Source organism: Littorina saxatilis, linkage group LG13, assembly GCF_037325665.1.
Source record: "Littorina saxatilis isolate snail1 linkage group LG13, US_GU_Lsax_2.0, whole genome shotgun sequence".
NCBI classification, from domain to species: domain Eukaryota; kingdom Metazoa; phylum Mollusca; class Gastropoda; order Littorinimorpha; family Littorinidae; genus Littorina; species Littorina saxatilis.
The window spans coordinates 13,638,196-13,658,455 of record NC_090257.1 but is presented as its reverse complement, the minus strand read 5'-3'; the positions used below and the strand labels follow the sequence as shown (position 1 = coordinate 13,658,455).

Sequence of the window (20,260 nt, the reverse complement as noted above, 5' to 3'; positions counted from 1 at the left end):
TACGTATGGATGTGAATCTCATCAGAGCGACAGCTGGACAGACAAGGGCACCTCGCTTTTCTTGGTGCTATTCAGTACGCCATTATTTCTCTGATCTGCCGATTGCAAAACGACCAGCCATCTTTTTGATCGACTCAGTGGGAACACGCTTTACCGGCACCGATTTAACGGACAATTATTCATAATCGGCCATGTTTTTTTCAAATGTTGATGTTGTTGGAAATGTTTTGTCAACGGTTGGTTTGGATGAGATTGTCAGGCAGAGAAGACTGAGGGCACATGGCGGTCATTGTGTTTATAGGAGAGAACAGGGAGTGAAGAGAAAACAGAATTTGAATAAGGAAGCAGTTAAAGCTGTTAATGGCTCAAGGAGCAGTCAGGTCATTGTGTGCTTGTTTTCACAGCCTGAAAACGATCGTATCAGTGCACAGTGCAAGGATAAAAGATAACGACATCTGGACATGCGGCTGGCTGCAGGTGGCATTACCTGAAGAATGTTGGGGTGACAGAGGTCACTTGAGTGGGGAAATCAGTATTTGTTAAGTTCACACACATTTCCTATATAAACTGATGCGCATTTGATGCCGACTACTCAATCAACTATCTACTTTGACGTCATCATGCGTGTCTTACTCGTGCTCACTCTCGTCGCCTGTGTGTCTGCAACGGGTGAGTCTACTTTGTGTCTCCATGAAAAGTACAAATTAAACTTTGGTACGCGAAGAGTGAAGCCACAGACCACAGTTGTTTTTACATTTAGTCAAGTTTTGACTATATGTTTTGACATAGAGGGGGAATCGAGACGAGGGTCGTGGTGTATGTGTGTCTGTGTGTGTGTGTGTCTGTCTGTCTGTGTGTGTGTGTGTAGAGCGATTCAGAATAAACTACTGGACCGATCTTTATGAAACTTGACATGAGAGTTCCTGGGAATGATATCCCCGGAGGTTTTTATAATTTTTTCGATAAATGTCTTTGATGACGTCATATCCGACTTTTTGTATAAGTTGAGGCGGCACTGTCACACCCTCATTTTTCAATCAAATTGATTGAAATTTTGGCAAAGCAATTTTCGACGAAGTCCGGACTTTGGTATTGCATTTCAGTTTGGTGGCTTAAAAAATAAATAATGAATTTGGTCATTAAAAATCGGAAACTTGTCATTAAAATTGTTTTTTTTAAACGATCCAAAAACAATTTCATCATATTCTTCGTCATTTTCTGATTTCAAAAACATATACATATGTTATATTTGGATTAGAAACAAGCTCTGAAAATTAAAAATATGAAAATTATGATTAAAATTAATTGTCCGAAATCGATTTAGGAACAATTTCATCTTATTTCTTGTCGGTCCCTGATTCCACAAACATATAGATATGATATGTTTGGATTAAAAACAAACTCAGTACGCTAAAAAGAATAGAGATACAGAAAAGCGTGTTATCCTACTCAGCGCGACCATTACCGCACTATTCTGGCTTGTCGATTTCACTGCCTTTGCCACGAGCGATGGACTGACGAAACTACGAGTATGCGGTCTTGGTGAAAAAAAATGCAGTGCGTTCAGTTTTATTCTGTGAGTTCGACAGCTTGACTAAAATAATGTAGGCTTACTTATTTCGCCTTACGCGACTTGTTTATTTCTTGTTAAAAAAAAAAATCAGCTTATGTCTGTTGAAAATGATAAAATTATCGTCAAGGGAAGCTCAAATGCGGCCCCAAGTTGAAACAGGTTGTTTCATAATTATGTTACACCTTCTATAATCTGAGCTAGACATTTTGTTAAGAGAGAGACTGTGACGTTTATTCGCGTTGATCTATTTAGGTAAATAGCCTCATCACACAAAATACAATGGTCTATCATTAAGAAAAGAAAATGCCAACGGTCTGTGTTTTTGAACATATAATTAAAGACGATGATGGCACTAAATACGGGTGTTGCTATAGCAGCATGCCAACTTTCACCTAATACTGTTAACGCTACCGCTGGTCAAGAACATTACGTCGAGTAATGAGTTACACAGAAATGTTATGACTTTCAAAAGGGACTTCTACACTCCCCGTCATCCGTCGCGATATAACCTTGAACGGTTGAAAACGACGTTAAACACCAAATAAAGTAAAGTAAAGTAACTCCCCGTCATAAAAAAGTAGGCAAATACATTTAGCTGTATATCTTTGTGATGCGGCCAGTTATGTTAAAACCAAGTATATTGTCAGAAAGGTAATTCATTCCCCTACCGTATGAAATAAAGAGTTTTATTATGAATTAGTGTTTATGCAGTGGACCGGAGACTCAGGACACCCCCCGAAATCAAATTCGCAAAAGCAAACTTGCAGACACTAAAATACACAAAAAATCAAAATAAGCAAGAGTGACCCCGTTTTTGATCTCAAATGGAAGAACAACTCATTTTCTACCCATACACATTATTTGGTTGAGCAGTTGTGCCTAGCAGTGTTGTTTTGCCATTTTGAAGAAGACTGGTGTTAGCCTCGTCAGAAGCCGTAAAAGGCTTGTTTTGGCGTCATTTTTGTGTGGGCTATGTGGGTAAACCCCCCGTAGTTTTGCTTTTACATTTGAGATGAGTATTGTTAACACAATTGGAAAAGAGTGCTTACAATATCATAGCATTTTGATGAGTTTGTTGGACGTTCTGGAACCTTTCAGAAAAGTTTGATTAAACTGTAATAACTTGTTTCAGTATGGCTGCAAAAATTCAGCATTGTGCAAACTTCAACACAAATGAATATTACAATTGGGGATCAATTTTGGTACAAAAGCAACAACGCGCTTGGGTGGTATGGAAATGTGAACGCAAAAGAACAAATACGAAAAACAGGTCTTCCAAACATCCAAACCCAGTCCAGCGCAGTAGCAGACTGAACTGCACGTCACTCACAGCGATACGTAGTAAGCGTTTATCCGCACGGTATTCATGTGTGTGTGTGTGTCTGCGAGAGGGGGGTGAGGAGAAGAGAGAGAGAGAGAGAGAGACAGAGAGAGAGAGAGACAGAGAGAGAGAGAGAGAGAGATCAATCAAATCAAATCAAATTTTATTTTACGAGGGTTGTGGCATAAGCAATATAAATTGGGGATCTGGGATCTGCGCTGGACTGGGTTTGGATGTTTGGAAGACCTGTTTTTCGTATTTGTTCTTTTGCGTTCACATTTCCATACCACCCAAGCGCGTTGTTGCTTTTGTATCAAAATTGATCCCCAATTGTAATATTCTATAAAGAGAGAGAGAGAGAGAGAGAGAGAGAGAGAGAGAGAGAGAGAGAGAGAGAGAGAGAGAGAGAGAGAGAGAGAGAGAGAGAGAGAGAGAGAGAGAGAGAGAGAGAGAGAGAGACAATGACAATGACAAATCTTTATTTTTCGAGGGTGACAAGAATAAGCATAGATATGCTTTTTTGCATCTGGCCCTCGCCCTAAAGAGGGACTAAACTATTTTACTATAACTATGACTAGGAAAAAAAAAAGGTTACATAAAAACATTAATGGTAGAACATATAAGTTTATGTACATGAAGCGCATTATGTAGAAGCATTGTAGATCATAAGGTAGCAGGGGCGGATCAGTTCATTTTATGGGGGGGGTTTCCAAAAGTATATTGTGAAGATATGGGTGTGAAGGCGCGAAGCGCCGAGCCGACGGCGCGAAGCGCCTAGCTTGCTAGGGGGGTCCGGGGGCATGCCCCCCCGGAAAATTTTTAAAAAAAGGATGCAAAATGGTGCAAGCTGGTGCATTCTGAGGATGATCATTACCAGTTCCAGGCAGCAGATTTTGTCACTGATTAATACCCACAAAATTGAAACTCAACCCAAAAAAACACACAAAAATATTTTTATTTTTTGGCTGGGGGGGGGGGTTTCCGGAAACCCCAGAAACCCCCCCCTCGTCCGCCCCTGGGTAGTGTTCAAAACTGGGTGTAAAGCAATGAAGATAAACGCAAAGTAAGCATACTTTGCAAAAATACATTATCTCAGCAAAACAATGTGTTACAGAGCCAAATCTTCGTGATTTTGTCACAATAAACCATAATTCCGATAATGAACAACTGTACACAAAGAGAACATACCAATCAAGTTTATTTGTTCATAGAGTTCATTAAATGGAAAGAATATTTGGTTCTAAAAGAATCCGTATTGGTGGATTGGCGCAGGGCGTCCGGAAGAGCGTTCCAGAGGCTGCTTCCTGAATAAACAAGACTTGATTTAAATAGGTCTATCCTAGGAAGAAGAGTGTTTAGTTTTATAAAGTGGTGCGAATTCTTCAAAGAGAACTTTGAACAAATGGTTTCGGGTGCATTTTCTGTCATCATTTTATGCATCATTATTCCTTTATTATAATTCATTCTTGACTTTAGAGGTAGGACCCCTATGTTGATGTAGTCTGAGTCGGTGAGAGTAGTCTGTTTGAGTAATACTACTTTTAGCGCTCTTTTATGTAATCTGCTGAGTAGCTTTAGGGAATTATCACTTGCTGAGTCTCATAGAGTGAATGCGTAATCAATAAGAGACTGAATATGAGCAGTGAAAAATAACTTCCTGGCTTGACAATTAAGGAAGTGTTTAATTCTAGATAAGAGGTACACTTTCTTTGACACTAATTTACTAAGTTGTTCAATGTGAATTGACCAAGACAGGTTGTTATCGATGTGGACACCTAGAACTTTGTGATGGACGACTTTTTCCACCGTATTGCCGTCAATCAATTGTTTGTTTGTTTGTTTGTCATTTAACGCCCAGCCGACCACGAAGGGCCATATCAGGGCGGTGCTGCTTTGACATATAACGTGCGCCACACACAAGACAGAAGTCGCAGCACAGGCTTCATGTCTCACCCAGTCACATTATTCTGACACCGGACCAACCAGTCATTAGCACTAACCCCATAATGCCAGACGCCAGGCGGAGCAGCCACTAGATTGCCCATTTTAAAGTCTTAGGTATGACCCGGCCGGGGTTCGAACCCACACGGGGCGGATGCCTTACCACTAGGCCAACCGTGCCGGTCCCCGTCAATCATTAAACTGAATCGGGACCAGTTGAGGTAAAATTCTGTCGTTTTTGTCTAGTTGTAATTATCATATATTTGGTTTTCTTTGGGTGAGAGAGAGAGAGAGAGAGAGAGAGAGAGAGAGAGAGAGAGAGAGAGAGAGAGACTAGTTTGTCTGTCTGTCTGTCTGTCTTTCTGTCTGTCTGTCTGTCTCTCTGTCTCTGTCTCTCTATGTCTCTCTGTCTCTGTCTCTGTCTCTCTGTCTCTCTCTCTCTCTCTCACCCAAAGAAAACCAAATAATTATATGATAATTACAACTAGACAAAAACGACAGAATTTTACCTCAACTGGTCCCGATTTAATGATTGACAGCAATACAGTGGAAAAAGTCGTCCATCACAAAGTTCAAAGTGCATCGATTACGACACATTCGGTCGTCAACAGCTGTAGATTACTTGTGTCCATTCTGCGCAAATGAGACCGAAGATGAAATTCATTTTGTTTTGAAATGTCCAAAATATGCTGGTATTCGTGAGTACTACATACCTGCAAAATATTACAACCGTCCATCAAGCTTTAAACTGGCGCTACTTCTAGCGACACCAAACAGATCAATATTACTTAGACTTGCAACCTTCATCATGAACGCGTTTAAAATACGCAGTGAGTGGGGACAGTGAATATGAGATATTGCATGATCTTGTTTTATGTGTATGCTATTTTTGTTGTTTTTGTCGATTGCTCAAAAAAAATAGTAATAATGTTTTGTTTTTTTGAAAACGTTAATGTGATGCTATGTATCAGAGATACAACGATTATGCATATAACTGTTTGCAGATTTGCGTGTGGAAGGGCATGTGAAGGGATAGATGGAGGGATGAATAGATGGATGACGGATGAATGGTTGGACAGACAGACGGATGATTAGATGGATGGATGACAGAGGGACATGAGATGGATGGAAGGATGGATGGATGGATGGTTGGCTGGATGGCTGGATGGATGGATGGATGGATGGATGGAAGGATGACAGAGAGACATGAGTAAAGTGTGACAGAGACTGGATTTTGTGTTGATGCATTACTGTCCTTTTTCAAACGTTTTGCTGTTGTAAATGCCTGTTTCCACTGTCGTCATGTCGACTGTCATTACGATGATGATGATTTTTAGTATGATTAATATTATTATGATTATTATTCATGAAGCATGTAATTTTGAAACTGTGTACACCCCGAATTGAAATGGGCCCAAGGCCTAATCAATAAACCATCCAGACTCCAGACTCCAGACTCCAGACTCTCTCTCTCTCTCTCTCTCTCTCTCTCTCTCTCTCTCTCTCTCTCTCTCTCTCTCTCTCTCTCTCTCTCTCTCTCTCTCTCTCTCTCTCTCTCTCTCTCTCTCTCTCTCTCTCTCTCTCTCGCCAATTACAGACCAATGGGACGATTCTTCCTGTTTTATCCAAACCACTTGAAAAACACATATATACACACTTGGCCGCACATTTGAAGAAATACGACCTTATTCATTCAAATCAGTCAGGCTTCAGAGTAAATCATTCGTGCCACACAGCATTAATAAACCTTCTTGAAAACTTGCTTAGCAACATTAATAATAATGAACTCTGTGGTGTCCTTTTCGTCGATTTTGCAAAAGCATTCGACGTCATTAATCATGAGTTACTTTTAAGAAAATTAGCTGAGTATAGATTGTCACCCCAAACCCTATGCCTCCTCTCATCTTTCTTAGCCGGACGAGAGCAATCCGTCTGCGTGAATTCCACTATGTCAAGTAAAAGACCGGTGTTATATGGAGTCCCCCAGGGTTCTGTCCTTGGGCCACTTCTTTTCTCTCTGTATATTAACGATCTTCCTTTTAGTGTTAATGATGATTGTGAACTATTTGCTGATGATACGACCATACACACTTCTGATAAAAAATTAGACAAAGTTTATTTATCATTGCAGAACAGTCTAGATGATCTCATTAATTGGACAAAATATAACCACATGAGTCTTCACCCCCAAAAGACCAAATACATGTTAATTACAACAAGGCAAAAAAGACAAAACATCAAGAATAATCCTCATTCCTTATTAATTGGCAACGATGCAATAGCGGAAGTAGGAGATCACAAAGTTTTGGGAGTAAATATCGATAATAATTTATCTTGGACCCATCATGTTAGATCGTTGTGCAAAACCGTGTCGAGGAAAATATATTTGTTGAACAGAATAAAGCACTTTCTTGATCCACACTCAAGGTTATTATTTTATAATGCATACATACAAACCATCACGGATTATTGTTCGACCATCTGGGACTCTGCCAGTGCAAACATTTTAAAACCACTGTACAGTCTACACAGACGAGCACTAAAATCAGTTCTATTAAAACAATCCAGTCTTGTTTTCGACGATTATAAAAAACTTAAGATTTTGCCTTTAAAAGAAAGATTTAAATCAAATAAAGGCGTGCTCCTTCACAAAATCCTTTCCGGCCATGCACCGAGTGCTTTCATTACAAAATTTAAAGCCAAACCAAGCCGAAAATTCAACGTCCCCATTCCGCGGATAGATCTCTTTAAATCAAGTTTAGCTTATTCTGGCAGCGTTTTGTGGAATTCTCTCCCGGAATCAGTTCGAGTCCCAACAAGTCTCAATACTTTCAAAAAACACCTCTCATTACATTTAATGTCAAATTACGAAAAGTCACAGTGATGGAAGACTTCGTTCTGATTATTTTCATATTGATCATATCTGTCCATAAAGCATCAGTGTTTCATAACGCAAGAATGTATGTATAGCCTACAACGTGTATATATATAGTCATGTGAATAGTTTCTCTGCCTTGCTTATCTTTTGTAATTGCTTATGCCACCATTACTGCATTATTGTCTCGCTTGATGGATGAGTGGTCTCGAACTGATTCCGGGAGAGAATTCCACAAAACGCTGCCAGAATAAGCTAAACTTGATTTAAAGAGATGTTTATATATACATATATATATGTATTCAAGATTAGAATAGTCCCTCTCTGGGCGAGGGCTGGTTGAAAAGAAGCTCGTTTATATTGCTTATGCCACAACCCTCGTAAAATAAAATTTGATTTGATTTGATTTGATTTGATTTGATTTGATCTCTCTCTCTCTCTCTCTCTCTCTCTCTCTCTCTCTCTCTCTCTCTCTCTCTCTCTCTCTCTCTCTCTCTCTCTCTCTCTCTCTCACGTATTTCATTCATCCGACAATTTTACATTTTAGGCACGACTGATTCGTATGTTCTTCTGCAGATGAGACGAAGGAACGAGACAAGCGGTTGCTAGGCGGCCTGCTCGGTGGTGGCGGTGGCGGCGGCCTGTTAGGCGGCGTGCTGGGTGGTGGTGGTGATAGTGGTCTACTGGGCGGCGTGCTGGGTGGTGGTGGTGATGGTGGTCTACTGGGCGGCGTGCTGGGTGGTGGTGGTAATGGTGGCCTACTGGGCGGCATCACAGGGGAGAACGGCCTGCTGGGGGGAGTCACGAACACATTGGGCGAAGCGGTGGGCAATCTGGGTGAGTGCTTCAGTTGTCTCCCTTGGCGGGTGAGTGGTGTAGTTGTCTCGCTTGATGGATGAGTGGTGAGTGGTGCATTTATCTCCCTTAGATACACCAGGCTGTGGGCGCACCGGGGAAGGGAGGGTGCTGGACGTGTGTGTAGCTGTTGTTTCTGGAATCCTTGACCACACAAGTAACTCCAGTGAATGGGGACTTGAGTATGTAGTCATGGATTGTGAATGAATTGTTTATATTAGAGCTGTGGATGTTTATAAATGGCACACAGACCAACAGAGACAGACAGACAAACCTAGTCAGGCGGACAGGCGGACAGACAGACAGACACATACATAGATTCCTTTGAGAATAATAGGCGAAGAGAAGGGTGAACCAAAAGTACAGCAGACATTTTCCTCCTGATATTTGGTGAATTTAGTTTCTTATGCGGAGAAAGCCACTGACGCAAACGGCAATGTATTTTGCAGTGAAGGAGGTTCTGGACCTGCTGCAGGACATCGTTCAAGGCCTGGCCTCCGCCCTGGAGTCTGGAACAAACGTGTCAGGTAAACAATCTTGCCTTGGTCCTGCAAGTGTAGCGTACAGAGAGCGCGAGAGAAAGAGAGAGAGAGAGAAAGAGAGAGAGAAAGAGAGAGAGAGAGAGAGAGAGAAAGAGAGAGAGAGAGGGGGGGAGAGAGGGACAGAGACAGACAGACAGAGAGAGAGAGAGAGAGAGGGGAGACAGAGAGACAGGGAGAGAGACAGAGAGAGAGAGAGAGAGAGAGAGAGAGAGAGAGAGAGAGAGAGAGAGAGAGAGAGAGAGAGAGAGAGAGGAAAGAGAGAGAGATTTAACTTGAGCTTTTCATGATCCGCGAACTATCGAGGTTTGCTTTGTCCTTGTTGCTAGGGTATACTACCTTATCTTATCTTTTCTTTATGAGTGACAACTGACGCCGTTGAGGCTCTCCTAGTAGGACGCCTTGAAAGTGCGTGTTTTGAAGGTTAGATGTCCTCGTCCACACTAACCCTTTCTCTGACCGTATTAGCAAAACGTCCGGCGTTTGAATTCATTGTACATGCCTGATCAATGCATTTTTGGCACATAATGGGGGCCTGCTCAGTTAGGTGATCCTATGTCGCGGGCTCGAATCCAGGCCAGGGCGGACACGCGTCAACTGTATGTGGAGTATCAGACATGGTCTTCACGTCCCACCCCGGTGTTCCCACAGTGGCATATAAAATACCTCGGTCAATCTGTCAAAAATGCAGGTGACTGATGACACCTAAACACGCACAAACTGAGGAGCGCGACACTTGTTGCTGCTAGCTTTCAACTGTGAGAAAGCGACCCGAATTTTCCAGCAATGAAAATAATGGAAAACAACAAACAAAATTATACAGCTGTTGCCTAATGAACACTTAAAAATGACAGTCATGACTGTCCCAGAGTCAAACTGTTGCCTGTTCGTTCCGCAGAAGACATGCTGAGGCAGGTTTGTAGTGATGACATAAAATGCCGGTGGTGACGTGCAGGGGCCGTGGCCTCGTCAGCAGTGGACCTGGTGGCCCAGGTGACACTGGAGAAGCTGGGGGTAGCTGTCATGGAGATCCTCCAGCAGTTGCCTGCCCTTGACGCCACACAGTTCATCACGCAGGTTGCCATCAACCTGGAGGCTGTGAGTCCTTTTATACATCTCAAAATATTATTTACAGGGGCAGATCTCATTTTCCATTTTTTTCCCCTGTGTTTTTGTTTTTAAATTTAGAAAGAGGTTTGTCTGTGTGTGGTGACTGTTTTCATGACGTGTGCTGCCTGTTTTCATGACGTGTGCTGACTGTTTTCATGACGTGTGCTGACTTTTCTCGTAACATGTGCTCACATGAGCAGACTGCTCTCATGACGTGTGCTGACGTGAGCAGATTGCTCTCATGACGTGTGTTGACGTGAGTTGACTATTCTCATGATGTGCGTTAACATGACCTGACTCTACTATTGGCGCGTGCTGACTGTACTGATGACGTGTGCACACTGAATTGATGACGTTTTCTGACTGTACTCAGTGACACGTACTGAAGACGTGTGCTGACAGCTTTGATGAGGGTGGTGCCTGTACTGATAAAGCGTGCTGACTGTACTGATGAAGCGTGTTGACTGTACTGAAGACGAGGCTGACTGTACTGAAGACGAGGCTGACTGTACTGATGACGTGTGCTGACTGTTCTGATGACGTGTGCTGAATGTACTGAAGACGTGTGCTGCCCTTACTTTAAATCTACCGAAGACGCTATAACGTTTGCTGATTGTACTCTGGCTGTACTGGTGAAGCGTGTTGACTGTGCTGAAGACGAGGCTGGCTGTACTGAAGACGAGGCTGACTGTACTGATGACGTGTGCTGACTGTACTGATGACGTGTGCTAAATGTACTGAAGACGTGTGCTGACAGTACTGATGAATTTTGATCACTGTACTCAGACTGTTCTCTGACTGTACTGATGACGCGTGTTGTCTGTTCTCTGACTGTACTGATGACGCGTGGTGTCTGTTCTCTGACTGTACTGATGACGCGTGCTGTCTGTTCTCTGACTGTACTGAAGACTCGTGCTGACTGTTCTCTGACTGTACTGATGACGCGTGCTGACTGTTCTCTGACTGTACTGATGACGCGTGCTGACTGTTCTCTGACTGACTGACTATTAGGGTTTAACGTCCTCTTAGACCAACTGGTCTATATTGGGACAGGTATCTATATATATATATATATATATACGACTTGTGTGTGTGTGTGTGTGTGTGTGTGTGTGTGTGTGTGTGTGTGTGTGTGTGTGTGTGTGTGTGTGTGTGTTCGCGATGCACGGCCAAATTCTCGATGGATCTGCTTCAAATTTGGTGGGCATATTCAGGTACACCCCGGACACAATCTGGTCGATGAAAATTTTCAACACGTGCTCTCAGCGCGCAGCGCTGAACCGATTTTGGTTTTTCTGTTCATCCATTCCCAGTAACTCTTCATTATCTTCTCCAACCGATTTTGGTTTTTCTGTTCATCTTCCCAGATACATTCCCAGTAACTCTTCCTTATCTTCTCCAGTGTTTTGCGTTTATCTCCCTTCCTTCGTGTGGCGTCAATCCATATTCCCGTTACTATTTTTAGAAGGTCACTGTCCACAACGCTTTCATCCCGGCGAAGCTGGATATTCCCGTTACTATTTTTAGAAGGTCACTGTCCACAACGCTTTCATCCCGGTGAAGCCGGGTATTCCTCTACTTCTTCGGCTGTACTTCTTCCCGGCGAAGCCGGGTATCCCGGCGAAGCCGGTACCCGGCGAAGCGGGTAATCATCTAGTTGGTAATACGTTGAAGATATGGTGTGATACTTTGATTCGAACGAGTTGCGCATGCGCGGGAGTCGGACGTTTGTTTACTTTCGCCCGCCCCGCTTCTTGCCCAAAACGCTAGTTCGAGATGCTATATCTCCGCCCTGACCCTTTATCCTCTTCCCTGACATTCTTAGGAATGTGTGCCCCGTGATTGCGGGATCCGTCGACGCTGCCATTCACCTGGAGTACCTGAAAAACTTCCTCAAGCTTTGTGACATTTGGGACCTGCAAGCAACATGGCGGCCTCCATCTTTGCCGTGTGCACCTGACACTTTCGCCTGCAGTTTCTCGCCCTACCCCCCCCCCCCCCCCCCCTGCCTACCCTGAGATAGTATCCAAATCTTACTTAAATCACCACTACGCCGCCACCAGAGACTGTGAGTGTTACAATTTCCTTATTTTTCTTTTTTCCTGCAAAACATGGATATGACTTCTGAACTTGCATGATGCCCTGCACTTCAAGCCTTGGGCCACGACCACTCTTGCTTCTGTGCCTGCTTGCCCTCTCCCCCGCTACCATGTCCCTGCCATCTGAGGAGTCCGTTGACAGCCCCCCGTCTCCTCATTTAACACCCGGTGACCCGAATGAAACCAAGTACCCTTGTGGCACTTGTGACCGCACAGTCACATGGGAGGAACGTGGAATTGAATGCGAAACATGCGGTCAGTGGTTTCACCTCGCCTGTCAGAGCGTGTTGGCGACCTCCGATGAGTACGACGGACTGGGACTTAGCGATGTGATTTGGAGATGTGTTATTTGTCACAACGCAAACTATAGTAGCGTCGCCTTCGACTTGTTTGGACTTAACCAAACCCCGTGCCTGTCTGGGCTGCTGAGTCCGACAGAGACCTCGTTCCCCACCGAAGATGACTTCCACCCTATCCACTCGTCAACCCCCACCCGTGCCAGTCGTCACAACAAACAGTTCAATCGTCCCCTTAGAATTCTAAATGTGAACTTCCAGTCAATAACTGGGAAGGTACCTGGAACGAGAAACCTAATTGACAGCACCAAGCCGGATATAATCGTCGGAACAGAGTCCTGGCTTGACTCCACCATTCTCAGCAGCGAAGTGCTTCCTCCGCACTATGTTATGTACAGACGAGATAGAAATAGGAGCGGCGGAGGTGTCTTCATTGCAGTCGCTGACTACCTCTCCTCTCAAGAAGTCACAGACCTTTCTACTCCCGACTGTGAGCTGATTTGGGTGAAGATAAAACTGAAGGGGAGGAGGCAACTGCTCCTGGCCTCCTATTACCGCCCCAACGTCAAAGATGAGCTCAGCCTGAAACAGTTCGAAATTTCTGCCCGCCGCGCGGCAGCCACCAACGCCACCATCATTATTGGAGGCGACATGAACTTCCCAGCGTTCGACTGGACCACAAAGACCTTGAAACCCGGCTCCCCCTACCCAGGCCTCCACAATGAGTTCCTGGACCTGATCAACGATCTCGGCTTTGACCAGCTCGTGACGTTCCCCACCAGACTAGACAACACACTTGATCTCTTTGTAACAAGTCACCCTTCACTTGTGCCCCGCATTGAAAGTCTCCCTGGCCTGTCAGACCATGACATCGTCTATATGGAGTTCGATGTCTGCCCCGCCCGCCAACGCCAGATTAGACGCCAGGTACCCCAGTACAACAGGGCAAATTGGACCTCCCTGCGCACGTCAGCCCAAGAACTCTCCGACAACATCACGGACTCCTTCAGCGAGAACAGCAACCCTGAAGAAATCTGGCAGACGTTCAAAGAAGGTGTCGCCTCCATAACGGAGCAGCATATCCCCAGCAAGACCATTGGGGGCCGAACCAACAAACCATGGGTGGAGTACGCCACACTCAGACTCATTAGGAGAAGGGACCGCCTTTATAAACGCTGGAAGAAATCCGGCAACGACGACCTCAAGACCGAAGTGAAAGAACTTAAGAGCAAAGTCCAAAGAAATCTGAGACGAGAGTATTGGTCCCACACTGAGAAGCTCTTCTCTGAGCCCACCGACGACACCACCAGACCCAACACCAAACCATTCTGGACTTATATCAAGGCGCAACGCACCGAGGCCTCCGGCGTCTCCCCCCTTAAGGTGGACGGCAAACTGGTCACCGACGCCAAAGACCGTGCTGAGGCACTAAACCGGACTTTCCACTCGGCCTTCAGCCCCAAGATCTCCTGCACTGAAGAAGAATTTCAAGAGCGAACAAACCTCCACGCAAAACCTGACCGCCCCACCTGCAGCACTATTAACATCACCAGCTCTGGCGTTGGCAAACTGATGAAAGACCTCGACCCCAGCAAGGCACCAGGTCCAGACGGCATCAGCCCCAGGATACTGAAGGAGCTTGCTGACGAACTATCACCTGCCTTGGCCCTCCTTTTCCAGTCTTCGCTAAACTCCGGCGTCGTCCCAAGAGATTGGCGTCTAGCGAATGTCACGGCAGTCTACAAAAAAGGTCAACGATACGATCCATCAAACTACCGACCCATCTCTTTGACGTCCATACCATGTAAGCTCATGGAGCATATTGTCACCAGTACACTCATGTCTTTCGCTGAGACCAACGGCATCCTGCGGGAAGAACAGCATGGTTTCAGGAGCAAGCGTTCTTGTGAGAGCCAACTGCTGGGGCTTGTGGATGAGTTGTCAGACGACCTTGAAAAAGGGAAAGAGTCCCACGCCCTCATTATGGATTTCAGTAAAGCGTTCGACCGAGTCTGCCACGAACTTCTTCTCCACAAGCTTCACCATTATGGCATCGTCGGGACGATGCACGCCTGGATCAAGGGGTTCCTCTCCGACCGGCAGCAGGCAGTCGTGGTTGACGGCGCCACCTCCAGTCTCGTTCCCGTGGAGTCCGGGGTACCACAGGGGTCCGTAATTGGCCCCGCCCTCTTTTTACTCTACATAAACGATCTGCCTGAGGGCCTCACCTCCACCTCCCGCCTGTTTGCTGATGACACTCTTTGCCACAGAACTATCAGCTCCGCCAGTGACAAGCAAGCCCTCCAAGAGGATCTGAACCGCCTCGCTGAGTGGGAGCAGAAGTGGCTGATGAGCTTCCACCCGGATAAGTGCCAGACTCTCCCGGTGTCCAGGAAAAGAAACCCCACGCCATGCTCTTACCAACTGCACGGCCATACCCTCAGCCCTGTAAACGAGGCAAAGTACCTCGGAGTGACCCTGTCCCACGACCTGAGGTGGGATATTCACATCTTAAACATCACTAACAAAGCAAACCAGATGCTTGGCTTTCTCCGACGCAACTTAAGAGTCGGCTCACAGGAAGTGAAGCAGAGAGCCTACTTTGCCCTTATCCGTTCTCCCCTGGAATTTGCGAGTCCCGTGTGGGATCCGTACACCTGCAAGGACGTGGATCGTCTCGAAGCTGTGCAGCGCAGGGCAGCCCGATGGGTTGTAAATCGCCACCGCAAGACTTCGAGCGTTGACGCCATGTTGGAACACTTGCAGTGGCCCACACTTCAAGATCGGCGCCGCAGAGCCCGCCTCATCACCATGTACAAATTCTCCAATGGCTTGCTGTCGATCAACACCCGCAACACACCCACCCCAAATCCCACCGCCAAAAGCACCAGACTCCTTCACGATGCTGCCTACCAGCTACCGTTGTGCCGCACAACCTACCGCCAGAAGTCTTTCTTTCCACGCACCATCGTGGACTGGAACGCGCTCCCGGGTGAGGTCGCTCTCAGCCCCTCTCTGGAAGCCTTCAAATCCCGGATCTAGACACCCCTCCCCACCCCCACCCCCCCCCCCTCCCCCCGCCCCTGATCCTCCCCACCTCCCTCCTCTATTTCTACCCCCCACTAGCTATCACTGAACCCCCGGGCAGATCTGATAACACCAGCTGCAAATCATCTTCGCAACTCTCTCCAAAGTCTGCAGAATCTTCACTTTGATGAAGGCGGCAGTCCAAAGAAAGAAGAAGAAGAGCCCGCTGTGGCTGTCTTCTTCGACACACCAGCATTGGGTTTGTCTCGTCAAAGTATCGAAATACGATCACGATAATCGGAGACGAGAGATGATGCATGCGTGTCTTCGTGTTTTTCAAGCCCTGAGACTTTCGCTGTGAACGTGGGATCTTTTTCCTGCGCATGTGTGCACACGGGGGTGTTCGGACACCGAAGAGAGTCTGCACAAAGTTGACTCCGAGAAATAAATCTCTCGCCGAACGTGGGGATCGAACCCACGCTGATAGCGACCAACTGGCTACAAAGCCAGCGCGCTACCAACTGAGCTACGTCCCCGACTGTTCTCTGACTGTACTGATGACGCGTGCTGACTGTTCTCTGACTGTACTAATGCCGCGTGCTGACAGTTTTCTAACTACTAATGATGCGTGCTGTGTTTTCTCTGACTGTATTGATGACGCGTGTTGACTGTTATCTAACTACTAATGACGCGTGCTTACAGTTTTCTAACTACTAATGACGCGTGCTGTGTTTTCTCTGACTGTACTGATGACGCGTGTTGACTGTTATCTAACTACTAATGACGCGTGCTGACAGTTTTCTAACTACTAATGACGCGTGCTGACAGTTTTCTAACTACTAATGACGCGTGCTGACAGTTTTCTAACTACTAATGACGCGTGCTGTGTTTTCTCTGACTGAACTGATGACGCGTGCTGACTGTTACCTAAACTACTAATGACGCGTGCTGACAATTTTCTAACTACTAATGACGCGTGCTGACTGTTATCTAACTATTAATGACGCGTGCTGTGTATTCTCTGACTGTACTGATGACGCGTGCTGACTGTCATCTAACTACTAATGACGCGTGCTGTGTTTTCTCTGACTGTACTGATGACGCATGCTGACTGTGCTGGGTACAGGCGAGTGTGTCGCGGTTCCTGCTGGACGTGGGGCGACTGGTGCCGTCAGTGGACCTGGGCCGGGTGCTGGCCGGGCTGGACGTCAAGCTGGGCGTCAACCAGCTCGTCGACATCGCCCTCTCGCTCCGCACCAACCTCAACCTCAACATGGAGTCCTTCCTGTCTAACATCATGCGCGCCTTGCCGCTGTTCGAGGTGGACCAGTTCGTGACGGGGTGCGCGCCCAGGGTGCAGAGCCGGGTGGACGTGGAGGCCATGGCCTGCGCAGCCCTCGTCAACATCAGGCCCAGCTGCTTCTCCAACGTCCGCGTCGGCGTCACTGGTGTCACTGGTGCGGGGCTGACTGGTGCCACAGGAGGTCTAACTGGTGCCGTCACTGGGGGCGTGACTGGTGCAACAGGAGGTCGTCTAACTGGTGCTGTTACTGGAGGCGTAACTGGTGCTACAGGAGGTGGCCTAACTGGTGTTGTCACTGGAGGTCGTCTAACTGGTGCTACAGGAGGTGGCCTAACTGGTGTTGTCACTGGAGGTCGTCTAACTGGCACTATAGGAGGTCGTCTAACTGGTGCCGTCACTGGAGGTGTTACCAGAACTAGGGTGTCTGGAGCCAGCAGTACAGGGCTGACTGGCCGCGTGACCAGCGCGAGACTGACCGGCGTGGCGGGTCCAGGTCTGGCCAGACTGAGTGGCGGAGGAGCGGGGCGAGTGCAAGCAGCCATTTACGGAGGCGGTGCGCGCTCCAAGGCCAAGGTCCACAAGGGCAAGGTGCACGGCAAGGTCACACACAGGGTGCACATCCTTCACGGGCGAAGGGGTAAGTGACCGCATCGTCGCTGTCATCTGTGAGTATAGTCTTTTCTTCCTTTCTTTCTTGTCGATGTTTACTTTGCCGTTGTCTCTGATGTTGTTTGCCTTTTCTTTCACTGTCTTAACCTTTGTCTTTGTGTCTGTACTATATAGACCTGTTCTGCCTCAGTCTTTTTCTTTGATATAATTCTTGTGATATATATATATGAAATATGAATACCCCTTAACACACTAAATTTTGAACTGTGGTGCTTCTAATAACTCTACCCCCGACCATTTTGATTGGGGGAAAAGCTTTGTCAGTCTAGCCCTGAAAAAAGGAAATGAAAGTGACCTGACATTTTTAATAGATAGTTTTTAAGTTAGGGAAATAGAAGGAAAAGGAAGTGTGAAGCCCTTATTTATAAGATAATATATTTAACTTCAATATCAGTTTTTAGCACGATTAAAAAAAAATATCAAATACGTTTTTGATCTCTTTTTAAATTTGTGTACGTCAATTGGCAAATTCCGGAATTAACTCTGGCACCTGCCGGATTTGTACGTGTTGTGAAAGAGTGAATACTGAAACAACGAGGCAAGCTTTCCCACGTGACACTATAGGCCAGTCACAAGTGAGGGGTGTGTTATTTCTAAACATCGTCTATTGGGCGCGTGACCTAGGGGAAGGTTGCCTATTATGGATAGGCTCCTAATATGGAAAACCTCCTGTTCTGACAAACTAACGGTGCTAGAGCGCTCAAAATAATTTCTTTCGCAGTTGCAGAAACATAAACCACAAAATTGTTATTTTGTTCTCTCTGTCATACACTTTTGTGGCAGCGTTCACTCTAAATTTGACGCTTTAAACGGACTAGTGTCGCGGGTCCACAGCCAAAGCTGTTATCACACAAACATTGCTGTATATATCTGACAGCTAAGACTGTATTTGTTACATTTGAGCAGTGTTGATCCCGAGTTTCTACTGCAAACAAAAAATAATAGCAAAATCTCAAAGTATGTGTATGTGCCCCAATATGGACCACCTTCAACAAATTGAAGAAATTAAAAGCAAAAGACTAGTTTCATTAACTGATTAATAAGCTAGCTGAAAATAAACTAGCCCTCGAGATTTAAAACAAATATAATAAATAGTCTTCTTTTCGTGGAAGTTGATAATTTATTTTATTTTCTCTCTGTTTTTATAAGTTTTTTTAGTTTCCTGTAGTGCTTCAAAATAATAACGATCTCCTCAAACCGAAACAGATCAATATAAAGTATATTTTCAGATCTTTATATTAATTAGTCTGACTTGCACACTAAGTTGTATCATGCTAGTTTGAAGTATAGGGGGCTTTTTACAGTGATTCGTGAAGGCCTATTCACTGGTCCATATTAGGCGCCCATGCTGCTAACTTGGACTAGTTGTGAATTTGTCTGTATCTAATTTTTGCTGAATGTCTATCAAAGCTAATTCACTCTAATTAAGCCTAACGGTAAAATTACTAGAGAAAGACTATCAACCACAAAATGAAACTTCTTTGCAAGAAAACAAGCATATAGTTATCAGCATGAAACAAAAAGTGGTCCATATTAGGCAATCTTCCCCTATTTTAATTCTTCTTCAAGTTCTCAGCGGTAGACTCAAGCCTAAAATTTGTCATGACTTGTTTGTGAATTCAAAGTATAAAGCATTCTGTGCAGGCTGATCTGCACGATCTCACCGGAAGTTAACCCATAATGACGTCACGCTTACGAAGACGTCATAGCAGTCTTTGGAACTCCAGACCAATGGAAGTTGAAATGATATTGCGAAAATATGAATAAAAAAGACTTTGATTGAACATGTTTCAAATTATCTTGAGTTATGTTAGTAGTAGTAGTAGTAGTAGTAGTAGTAGTAGTAGTAGTAGTAGTAGTAGTAGTAGTAGTAGTAGTAGTAGTAGTAGTAGTAGTAGTAGGCTATGTGTGTGTGTGGTAGTAGTAGTAGTAGTAGTAGTAGTAGTAAACAGGGCAGGACTACCGGGAGGGTTATGGGGGTTGCGCACTTATTTAAAACAATTTTTATTATTGTTTATTTTATGCCGTTTCATGCAAGGAGCGACCATTTTCCTATCTCAGAATATGACCTACCCACCCAGGACGTAATAATTCCAACAACAGAAAATGCCACTCCACAAAAACACATGTGTTCACAACAGAAGTTTCGCAGGCTGTACGTATTACGGTACATTTGTGAATATCGTCAAACACAATGAGTAGAGTTCACCAGTTGACCACGACTATTATTATTGTTTTTATGCGCTTGGCCCCCACAACGTTGGGGCAACGTAATATTATAACTTTTTTACTTTTACTGGGACATTCCATCGATTATTAGAAAATTAGGTAAAATGGAAAATAGGGGGTAGATGGGAGGGGGGGAGATGGGAGAAAAGATAGGAAGTAGCGGGATGGGGAGGGAGAGAGTAGGTAAAATGGGAAATTGGGGGTCAATGGGAGGGTAGAGAATAGGGGTGACGATTATATCAGTCTAATTCTCACGTTATGTGTGTGTGTGTGTGTGTGTGTGTGTGTGTGTGTGTGTGTGTGTGTGTGTTTGTGTGTGTGTGTGTGTGTTTGTCTGTGTTTGTGTGTGTGTGTGAGTGCGTGCGTGCGTGTGTGTGTATGTGTGTGTGTCTTTATGTGTGTGTGGTTGTGTGGGTGTGTGGG

The 20,260-nt window shown here is 45.3% G+C and overlaps 1 protein-coding gene across 2 annotated transcripts; it reads left to right on the top strand.

The window, feature by feature from the left end:
* Positions 1–515: 515 nt before the first annotated feature.
* On the top strand, positions 516–19,392 carry LOC138983659 (glycine, alanine and asparagine-rich protein-like). Of its 2 annotated transcripts, XM_070356941.1 has the most exons (7): positions 516–669; positions 8,287–8,547; positions 9,015–9,092; positions 10,060–10,202; positions 16,763–17,240; positions 17,292–17,576; positions 19,253–19,392. In XM_070356941.1, exons 1-7 carry the CDS (start codon positions 582–584, stop codon positions 19,255–19,257), a joined length of 1,338 nt encoding a protein of 445 aa, XP_070213042.1. In that variant the 5' UTR covers positions 516–581; the 3' UTR covers positions 19,258–19,392. The 2 variants fall into 2 exon arrangements, with proteins under 2 accessions (XP_070213042.1, XP_070213041.1); XM_070356940.1 differs by having other exon boundaries at positions 517–669; positions 16,763–17,576.
* Positions 19,393–20,260: the final 868 nt, after the last annotated feature.